The 10,654-nt window shown below is 41.6% G+C and overlaps 1 protein-coding gene and 1 long non-coding RNA gene across 3 annotated transcripts in view; one reads left to right on the top strand and one right to left on the bottom strand.

The window, feature by feature from the left end:
- Positions 1 to 473, bottom strand: part of LOC119185219 (uncharacterized) — a 93,998-nt gene extending 93,525 nt beyond the window's left edge. For both annotated transcript variants that reach the window (XR_012887709.1, XR_012887708.1), the window contains exon 1: positions 397 to 473. This is a non-coding gene — a long non-coding RNA (uncharacterized LOC119185219). The remainder of the gene's footprint in view (positions 1 to 396) is intronic.
- Positions 474 to 664: 191 nt separating this feature from the next.
- On the top strand, positions 665 to 5,073 carry LOC142776659 (uncharacterized). The gene is made up of 8 exons (XM_075880683.1): positions 665 to 748; positions 1,655 to 1,784; positions 1,914 to 2,086; positions 2,542 to 2,601; positions 2,673 to 2,732; positions 2,795 to 2,899; positions 2,955 to 3,068; positions 3,362 to 5,073. The coding sequence occupies exons 3-8, from the start codon at positions 1,915 to 1,917 to the stop codon at positions 3,799 to 3,801; spliced, it is 951 nt and encodes a 316-aa protein (XP_075736798.1). The 5' UTR covers positions 665 to 748; positions 1,655 to 1,784; position 1,914; the 3' UTR covers positions 3,802 to 5,073.
- Positions 5,074 to 10,654: the final 5,581 nt, after the last annotated feature.

The following is a 10,654-nucleotide window of genomic DNA, read 5'->3' on the forward strand; positions in this document are numbered from 1 at the left end:
CGGACAAAATTTAAATGCGTTTGCAAGGTGATATTACCAATTTAATCTTTTTAGTGAATAGGCTTAATTTTGTTTGCGCAATAACTCTAACTATTAAACCTAGCCTGATCAAACTTCAGCAGCGTCAGGTCTACCCTAAGGACTTTCAACTTTATAAGTAAAAAGTTTCCCGGTAGAATATTAACGAAGCTACAAGCGATCGTGAAAAACACGTGGTCCGACTGTTGTTTTCACAGATTCAGTTTTACGCTCCTAAAATTTAAAATTTTCGTTTGTAATAGCAGAATTTGTAGCGGTTTAACTCCTTGTATCTTCACGAACAAATAGACACCACTCTGACCCTCCTAGAACCAATATTGCTAAAGTTATAGGTAGATATGTGCAGAGCTCACTCACCCATGTTGCTGACGCGGCCGCCATAGAGAAAGAAGAAACCTGGCCTTAGGAAGTGCGTCACGACTACGTAACGAACACGTGTTCTCAGCAAACGTCCCAGGACGCAAGCGCAAAAAAAAAAATCGTTATAATCAATGCAACAAAATTGTTTTAAAAATTAATAATTATACGCCCAAATCTGGTATGTTTTTTATACATAAAAACAATTTATTTAACACACCTTACGCGATTATTTTTTTTTAGCCGTACTGTCATAAACACCATCCACACAGCGACAAGCCCATGCATGACTGACAGCGGGAAGCTTTCGTCGCTTTCGTCAACGTCGGCGTTTTCGTGCGTGAGATAACAGGTGAGGCACGTTTTCAAGCGAAGCTTGTTGAATGACATGTTGTTGGGCTTGTTGGGTCATTTTTTCAGAAAACGGCTACACCTCGCGAATAAGACACCATACAACAAACATAGAAAGATGTACACACACGTTGCGCTTCGTGTGTGCGAGTTTGTTTCTTACGTGGCGTCTCATTCACGCAGTTGTAACCTTTTTCTGAAGCTTGTAAGGACGGGGAGGTTCGCTAAAAAGAAAGTTTGCGGCTCTATGCGGCGGCTAGACGGGAACATTGTGCAATGTATGCAGTATACCGAAAGCGGCACGTCGTCAAGCCGAGGAGACGCGTGCTGCGTCTGCCACGGATGCGAGCGTCTGTGCGCTGAGCGTAGCTGGGCAGCTAGGTCGTAGGCTCGGTGGAAAATATTTAGAAACGTTCGCTGGGCCTCGCATGCTTCACGACGCGTTTCTCGAAGGCTCGGAACACGAATAATTCTTGGTGTGCCGGAGGTAAATCTGGACTAGCCAAGTGGCCATCATCTTCGTTTCTTCGCTAGCCTTGTGCCACTAGTGCAAGCTGCCCACAAATTTTTTTGACGTTTCCAATATAATTTTACCGCACAAATTTCAACTACTATTTTTCTTCCCAATGTACTGCTGGTACTGCGTACGCCCGAAGCTGTTCTAAAGTTCCCAGGCCGCAATACCATTGTGTTACAAGGGATAGTGGCCTGGAAACTTCTGAAGAGATTTGTACGTGGTCTTGACGTCTCTTTGTAAGTCAGAGTTTTATGGGTCAGAGATGTATCACTGGTTTTGTATTGTGCATCGATTAGCTAATCATTCAAAGGGGTTTGCTGGTACACTTATGACGTGCACATATCTTTTTCGTAATTTGACAGTGAAGCATCCACTTACTAACATTTTCAGACCGCGCCGATGCCATGCCGTCCGGCGGTCCAAGCTAAGGCAGCTACTGCTGTGTATCGTGGTGCTTCAACAATGGCAGAACCCTCAAGAAGCCTGGGACGAGTTTCTTCCGCATATCACGGGACGGCAGGTGTGTTAAAGCTTTTGTATGGTTTGCATGTCTTTAGGCTTACCGTTCGTACTTGCTCAGTGATGGTAACAATAAAAAATCACTATTCAAGCACTTCCCCTTTCAGCTGATAGTTCATTGCCAATGCAGGATGAAAGCATGGATTCAGTATGCTGGACATGATCTCCTGAGTAAGCCGGCCAGCCTATTGTACGCTACGTACAGGGTTTGTAGCGACCATTTTACTGCTCAAAGTGTCATAGACCCTGGGCACACAAGGCTTACAAGAATGGCTGTTCCCAGTGTGCAACTAGCTGCACCATGTAAGTGATTGACAAACTCAAATATGTGCAATAGCAGCCACTTGTATTGAATCAGTGGCAACAGTTAACCGCGAAGATCTTTGTAGCAGATGGAGAAACCTCACTATAGAAGTAACACTTGGAAAGTCTTCAATTTTGTGAATTGTGGGCTATTACCTTCCTAACAGCAGCTTTACATTTCTGTCGTTTTTCGATGCTCTTGACCTGCGCACCTTGTTTTGAAAGACTTTAAAGGGCTATTTCACGTTATCTTCAAGCCTGAGTGCACTTGTACATATACCTTTCATCAGTGAAAGCTGGTACTGTTGATAATTCCAAAAATCACAAATTACTTGTTTCCTGGTTGGTGCCTTCTCTTTTCTTCCACGTTCGACCAATTGATGTGTTTGAAAGAGCTGTTTAAGTTTCCCCATGCTACAAGCATTGTAACTTGTACCAACTGCACATGTATGCAGGTTCTCTGAGCGTCTCTTCAAATAGTGACTGTGACATGACTGCAGAAGCTGCACTGCAAGGTGCGGATGAGCTTCAGTTTGTGTTATTTTATACCTCTTACCGACACATTGACATAATTTCATTTCTTCAGGACCTGCGGTAGAGGCTTCAAAAAGCGAATCCCACACATTGAGGTGCCCCGATGAGCAGGGTGCGTTCAGTGTTGCGATTTCTTTTTTTTACCCAAATTGACTGTTGACCAAACCTCTGCAGGTGGCATCTCCCTTGTAGCTGGTGAAAAAATTTCTGCTGACTTCGTCTTGCCGGAGAAAACCTTAACCAGTCGTTCAGCTGTCACAAAAGGAACTTGTGTGACCGGTAAGTTGGATGTTCACTTCAACACCAGAGTGGATTGATATAGAGACTTCCGCAGGCCGCTCGCAAGATTGTTCCGACAGCACTGTCCGAGGCACTGAACAAGCTTCACAAGACCCTCCAGAAGATGTCTCCGCCAACAGCTCCACGCCTGAGTGCCCTAGAAAAAATGGTGACTATGCTTTTATTGCAGCTGTTTTTAATGTGCTATTTTATGTTTACGACATTCTGGGGAAACTTTCCTCAAAAGGACACTGTGTGTGCACTTACAAAGTGTAAGGCTGGGCTCTCAGTGATTTTCAATTTTTTGTGCATTGTCAACATTGTGAATGGTTTGTTTTTAGGTAGTAGAATCGAAAACTTTGCACCACAGAATGTTGTGCACCTTGGGTCTGAAAAAGCGAGCAAAGTGCTCGTATGGGATTAGTTGTTCTTCGCTTTTACATCATTTTTTGTTTATTGCAGTGCGTTCCTGTGTGCCAGCGACAATGTCTCCATTAATGAAGTACAAGCAAACCATTAAACATCTGCAAGCCAAAGTAGCAGCACAGCGGACCCACCAGTATTTCACAATACTGAACGCATACCCCGTTTCCAGCAAACTTTTTGGGAATCTCACTGTGCCATCAGAAGCAGCTTTTGCATACGTACACCGACTTGAATCTCACTTTCTTGCCATGATTGAGGCCACTGCACATCACATAAAAGTGTGCGATGTTTTGTATCACCATCTGTCAAGTGTTGGCGATTTTCATTTCTGCTCTGCTGCGTGTCGCGCGAAGTTTCTGAAAATGTTTTGCTGGGTTCGTTTATGTTGGCATGTGCGTTTTGTGAACCGAAACTTAGATAGGGTTAGGTTCCAGTCTTCAATCTCAGGCATAAAGCTTGACAAGTTCAAAGGTTAGCAATTAGCGGTGGGGTTACACTAAAGTATTCGAGTTGAGCCGAATCCTGCAATAGCTTTGTTATGTTATTACTTCGTTACAGCAGACTACATTATGGTCCTATATGCTTATATTCAGTTCAATTGGACTAACCACTCCTTCGTTGCATACGTTGTTTAGGTTACCCGCTATGAGGAGTAGGGACACTTTGTATTCGCTCGAAGTGATTTGCATAATCTTAAAAAGAATGTTGGGTATCCTGTCTGTATTTTTGTAGCAAATGCGGGCGAACTGTACACTTTACTGTGGGTCGCTTGGTCACTGTGTATGCTTTATCTCTCCAGCTCAAGTAATATATCGATAACAAAACCGCTTGTTGAAATGTCTTCGAGCGGGTAAGGAACACAGTATGAAGTGGGCACGGTTCACGTTATCACGCTTTTCGTATTTTAGCTTCTCATCAACCTCCTCATCTCGCCCATCAAAATTTTCAAGAGAATACCCAAACTTGTAGCGTTTGATGGGGCTGCGGACGCTGCCATTTTATTTTCATATAGCTTGTGAGTGATAACGTATGATGTAGAGCCTTTGTGAAAAATAATGAGCCAAAGTGGTTTACTTCTGCTATTTATTAGCCCTGTAATACCGCTCTCGTAGCACCAATTAAGGTCCACAATTCTGGATAAGTGATGACTACAATCTATTTTAGCTCGCAAGCGTCACAGCAACACCCAGATGCAAATCGCTTGGGATCTTAAGTTTTTGATGAAGGCGACGCATAAGAAGAGCCACAAGACCTGCCAGTGTTGTAGCATAAAGTTTGTCTTTCACGTAGTAAGCAAGCTGCAAAGCCCAACTTTTCCGAGGACAAGAAGGCATCAAGTCTGCTTTTTTTCATTTCGGGCTAGCTGTTCTTGAGCACAACCAGCACACTGCTCGTTTGCCTTTCTGCTATATTGTGTCGTGTGGTTTTTTGCGCTCTTTTTTTTTTCTATGCATTATTTTGGTTAACCCCAGGCATGATTCGCGACTTCATTGCTGTGTATATGTCACTTCTTCATCAGCATTTTGCACTGTGTTTTTGCCATAGATCCTTACTTACCCACTGGCCCGGTGTGTCATACTTCACCAGCTTCTCGGCTTCTGCCAACTCTAGCGATGTGTGTGTTCTCTCTGTATTTGTTACAATTTATTTGTAAGGCGAGATGAATTTGTTGTCTACCTTTGTCATATTGTGCTTTTTATATTCTCAGACTCTACCTTGCCTTTGAATAAAACATTGCAGATACTCTGTCTCTTTGACTGATATATACATTGATCACTTGTTCCAAAAGAAAAACACAAGCGTGATGAATAAAACCGTAGTGAATTATCATTACCTGCATCTCTTTTTTATTATAACTTAATCGAAATAAAAATTACGTCACGACCAATTCGCACGAACCACTGAACAAAACAAAACAGGGAATCGCTAAATCAAAACGACCTACAAAAGCTATCCATTTGGGCGATGAAAAGTGGTCTGAAATCATGTACTTTCGTCATAGCCAAATGTCGGTTACGCAAAGTATTTACAAAATTTGCGCCAGTGAAACCAAAACAGGAAGCGCACGCCACTTGCTCTCACCAACCACCAGGTGTGCTAGGGTCGATTGAGCCACTGGGGTCTACGGGAGTGTCCACTCTTAACCTTTTTTTTTATTTCTCTATGCGGCCACTCCCTATCTAGCAGCACAGCACTCCAGTCGCATGCGCAGTATTTCTTGACATGTCGCATGCACATCTCTTTGTGTGCCGAGATGTGCGAGCCTCTTACACAGGCCTGCGAGATTTCTTGATGCGGAACAGACCAATCTGACATCACTGTTGGCAGCAACCTTTTTTAACCTGTGTGAGATACTTCCTAGGTGCGGCATATCCATTAGATTCTACTTCTCTTGACCTCGAACATAACAATCACTCCTATGTTTCTGAGACTCTTGAACAAATATATAGCCACACTCGTAATCAACGTCTTATGATAGCTTGCCGCCCGACTAAGAGGAGAGGCCTTTTTCGAAATAAACGTCACTTGTCACTAGCCATTTCTTAATTTTCACTTTCTCTGCTTCTACCTTTTTTTAACTTTTGAGTAGCAAGTACGTACCAACTTGCCCTCCAAGCAACATTTTTGTACCAAGCATTGCAATGGCAAAGTGCGATCCCTCCTGCCGTTGCCTCAGATAGACTCGCACATCCGGTTTCGCAGCACTGCGCGATCCCACTATAAGAGGACATTTCTGCTACTGTTGCAGTTTTCAAATTGTAAAGAATACTAGAGAAGAAAACAGAACAAAAACAGAAGCTGAGGTATTGCAGTTGACATTGACTACTGTAGCATGGGTCACTAAAAGCATGAGTGCAATCGGCGCCCAACGAAACACAACAGTGGTATGCGTGGAGCAGTTTGCAATCTCATGGGTAGAGATAGATGCACTCATCTAGGCTCCCACTCATGCGCTGCACGCGTGCTTTCAGTCGACAAATCTGCGCATCGTGGTACATCACTGGAATGGCTACGATAGCCAGTACAAATTTTTTTTATATTATTCATTTAAAGTTTGTAAATATCTGTTAATTGAATCATTTGACATTTATATAACCGAATTCGTAGACTCCTATATAGAATGTGTATAGATATGTAACTACACTCATTTTTTTAGACTACAAAAAAATCTGGTATGCTGATAGGTTGTAGAAACTCTGTAGCTAATAAATATTTACCTTAAAACCAATGTCTGTAGAATATTAATGAAAGAAAGTATATATGTTTATATAAAGGCACTTCAGTTCATTTTTGTCTATTAAATATTTCAATACAAATGTCTGTACACCTCAATAAACTACTTCTATAACCTATAGTATATGGTTTCCATACAGACTTTTGCCATCACACTTTTTGTTAATTGCCGTCTTACCCTTTCTGTTTGCTAATGCACACACTTCGTTCCTATAAACATTGGATCGAAAATGAGAAAAATCACCACACAGAAAGATAGAAAAAAGATACAAGAAGAAGCAAAAACACACAAACTTCACACTTTGCATGTGCGAAATACAAAAGCCGGCCTACTTTCGCTAACACTGTAACGGTGTTACATCACTGTGACCAGGATATTCATTAAACAAGAGATGTATGGTTACTCAAAACAAAAGAAAATATGGTGGAGTCAAATGCTTACCCTCTTCTTTCTGACACTAATACAGCCGCAAGCAGAGCACACACTTGACAAGTTTAGTTGAACCCACATCCACCAACAATAATTTACACATACTATAGGTATGATACTTACAAATTAAGTTTGCCACTGTACGTGTCTACTTACTGTTGCACCAACAGCACATAAGATGTTGCATAGAAACACATCGCCTTCCAGTGAGCCTCTCATACAAACAGAATGAAAGAAAGGGTCATTCTTTTGAGAGCCTTGTTCACTTTGTTTCATAACATTAATATTATTATTATTATTATTATTATTATTATTATTATTATAATTCATCTCCACCAGTAAAGTGTTCATGAAGGGGGTGAGAAAGAGGTGACTAGCCAATTGACCGAGTTTCTATCCCCAGTTACATCAGGCAGAGGTAGTGGTGGCGAAATAATACAGAATGGTGGCAATACTGGCCCTAGTTACACAAAATAGAAGCCTATACATAAACTCCAGTAATTTTAAGTGGAGGGGGTACCGGCATATACTTTTGATATAGCAGTAGGCATACACGACCATGTCTACAAACACTGTTTATAAACATATGTAAAAGAAAACATTAACAAGAGAGAAAAAAGAACAAATTAATCAAATAGACAATTAGGGCAAAGAAATTGTAGCAGACAATAATCGATATCTTTAACTGCAGAGTTGTTATATTGCATAATGTCAAATCGATTTAGGTGGACGAAAAAAATCACCCTTTTCCTCGGTGAGACACACATTCTCTCCCAACCTTTGAATTGCGAGTCTGATGCTTGACAAATTGAGCAACAAAGAAACGCGCTTCCACTTTTTAGATGCTTATGTAATCCACAGAAGTATTAGCCAGCGCCATAAATAGACCGAGCGGCGAATGTAGAACATTTATTTTTGGCAGAGGGTATTATGGGCTAGGGTTACCAACTCTTCAATAAAGAGAATCGGGACGAGGGGGTGGTCTTAATACAGGAACTCAACGAAATCAGTCTTGTTCATTGCAGTATTCTACATAATCTTTTTTTTGTTCAGTTTTGTAGTCCCGTGCTACTTTAGGGAGTGCTGCTCCTAACACTACCTCTTGCTGAAGAATGTACTCGAGAAGTTGCACCTTCTGCGGAAGTTCAGCTAAGTTTGCTCAGGCCTCTCACAACCACCACAACATTGCTTCACCCAACTCATGAGACATTCGTGTTTCTTAGCCTGACACATCTTGATGGGCGTGCATTGCATTACATAAAAATTTTCAGCCGGAGGGTCAAGACCACATTCGGGACATATAGCTGTCTCAACAACAATGACGAGGGACTCGGGACATTGTATGAAAATTCGAAAGAGTCCGGTGAAATCCGGTACGTTACGTAAGCCTACACGTAAACATGATCTTAGCGTCAGACTGCAGCTGAGTTATAAATCCTCACACAACTCGAGAAATCAAATTTTCCGGGGCGCAGTTCTCACAGAATCTACAAAAAAAAGGGATGTTTTCGATTCATTTGGTTGTCTGTTGGAGAAAAAGGCCCTCAGAAATCCCGCTTCTTTCCTTCTTTATTGGCGAGGGCCTCACCCCAGCAGGCTTAGGTTCACACTTATGTTCACACGCTACTGTTTATTGGTCAGCAGTCGCCTTGTGGGCCTTGTATAAATAGTCAACAAAGTTATTGATGGGGTTCAACACCTCAAAACCACCGTACGATTATGGGAGACACCATAATGGCGGGCTCCGGGAATTTTGACAACCTGTGGCTTTTTGATGTGCACCTAACTCGAAGTTCCTGTAGCGAAGCGCTTTTTCCAACATGCGCCAGAATGGCATGTTGAGTGGCATGTTGGAAAAGTCGCCGACAGCAACAGTAGCACAAACAAAGTAGTGAAGGGTGGGGAGACAGCATTAACCCTTTGAGACGCTATGTACAGAGTTGTGTACAGCACTCCTTTTTGTTATTTGCATCAAGTAAAATTTGAGAAAAAGCGAGAGCTATCGTACTTTCGATGAATTGAACTTCCTGAATAAGAAACTTGTCTTCATTTAACTTCATTTTGCAGTGTACTAATACATATTATCACTTTTCTGAAGGCACTACCACGTTCGACGAGTCCTGTGACATGCCGCTTCCTGCAAGCAATGTGAAAATCAGAATTTGTTTTCTGAAAATTCACATGACCAAAATGAATTCGCACTATATTCCTAGCCTGAGACTTTATTCTCTTTATGCGAAAAGCAAGCATTAATGACTTCAGGATAAAGAAGGAAATAAAAGTTATGACACACAGTTATGCCAAGAAAAGTATACGGATATTTATTTACTGTTTAATTTGAATGGGTAACTATAATGCACATAAATTTGACAATTATTTTATTATTGTTCCATTAGAATGAGTGTCTGCAGGTAACGTAGGAATTTCAAACATATACAGGGCAGTTCTTCATAGACAGTTTCTGAAAGAGTTATAGCGCCTTAGACATACTGTCACTGGGACGCTCTCGAGAGAACACAATTCGCAAGGCATAAGAGGGGGGGGGGGGGGGACTATGTCGACACCATAGTTCAGCACGACGGATACCAACGGCATATAGCCACAGTTACACAAGGAACTGAGACAAACTTTGGAGCAACACAGTCCACATAAGAATAGAATTGTAGTAGACACATTACTTAGAAATGTACCGCACTTGTAATTAGCAAAGCCATTTTAAAAATGCAGTTTCATTGTTAAATCTATAGCTCTGACTTACTAATGTTTGAAGTTAGAAACAGGACATTGATGAAAATGTGCTCTATTTACAAAAAAAGACCTAATTGCATTCCCATTTCATTCTATACAAAAGACACTTCATTCCATTCTGTGGAGAAGGCAATTAATTTCATTCCCATTCTACCACACTAAATGTCGTTCTCATTTCATTCCGATGTCAAGAAAATGTGGAATGATTGCAGAGTAATTCCAATTCAGTAATGCTAGTCAACAATCGAGCACCGTAACCACTCGACCACCGTGGCACACTCCCAACGAAGTGCACGGGAAGCACTTTCCATCGTAGATCAATCGGCAGAGCATCGTACATTAAGATGAACAATATTTTTCGCACAGCTGATTGGTTCCGTTTCACTTTAGGTCATCATTACAACACTACAGTTCAAGTAGAGAAATAATGTCCCCTATGCTTTCCCTCGGCTAATTTGATTGTACCTGTAAACATATAGGCGCTATAAGCCGAGACTTCATGCAACCCATCTGAAATCCTCCCTACAGAAAAATTACGTCAGCTCCTTTAAAACCAAGCACAGCACCGTAAATGGCGACACAACCACAAACACATACGCCGAAGAGCAATGCAGCATGTGCACAACAGGTTTGTGCGTAAAAAGAAGAGAATAAATAGTGAGAAAAGTGTAAATGAAATAAGTTAGAGAAAAAATGCCTGCTGCCTGAGAAGAAATTACATTATTGCTGAAATTACCCCTACCAATCTCCAACTGACCGAGCACACCACGAGGCTTCAAATTTTAGAATCAGACAGGCAGCAGGCGCTGCTTGGTACACTCCTTTCAAGTCAGTAAAATGTAACGCAAGCAATCTAGTCATCTGGCAATGGAATTGCGTCAGCTTCCGCAAAAGGAAGGCAGCATTGCAACACTTAC

This window comes from Rhipicephalus microplus, chromosome X (assembly GCF_043290135.1).
Source record: "Rhipicephalus microplus isolate Deutch F79 chromosome X, USDA_Rmic, whole genome shotgun sequence".
Lineage (NCBI taxonomy): Eukaryota > Metazoa > Arthropoda > Arachnida > Ixodida > Ixodidae > Rhipicephalus > Rhipicephalus microplus.

Bases quoted from the DNA above. Each gene is read 5' to 3' on its own strand.
- LOC142776659 (XM_075880683.1), top strand. From the start codon at position 1,915: ATGAAAGCATGGATTCAGTATGCTGGACATGATCTCCTGAGTAAGCCG. The intron at 2,733-2,794 runs GTGCGTTCAGTG...AAACCTCTGCAG, and splicing joins GAGGTGCCCCGATGAGCAGG to GTGGCATCTCCCTTGTAGCT. The intron at 3,069-3,361 runs GTGACTATGCTT...TGTTTATTGCAG, and splicing joins TGAGTGCCCTAGAAAAAATG to TGCGTTCCTGTGTGCCAGCG.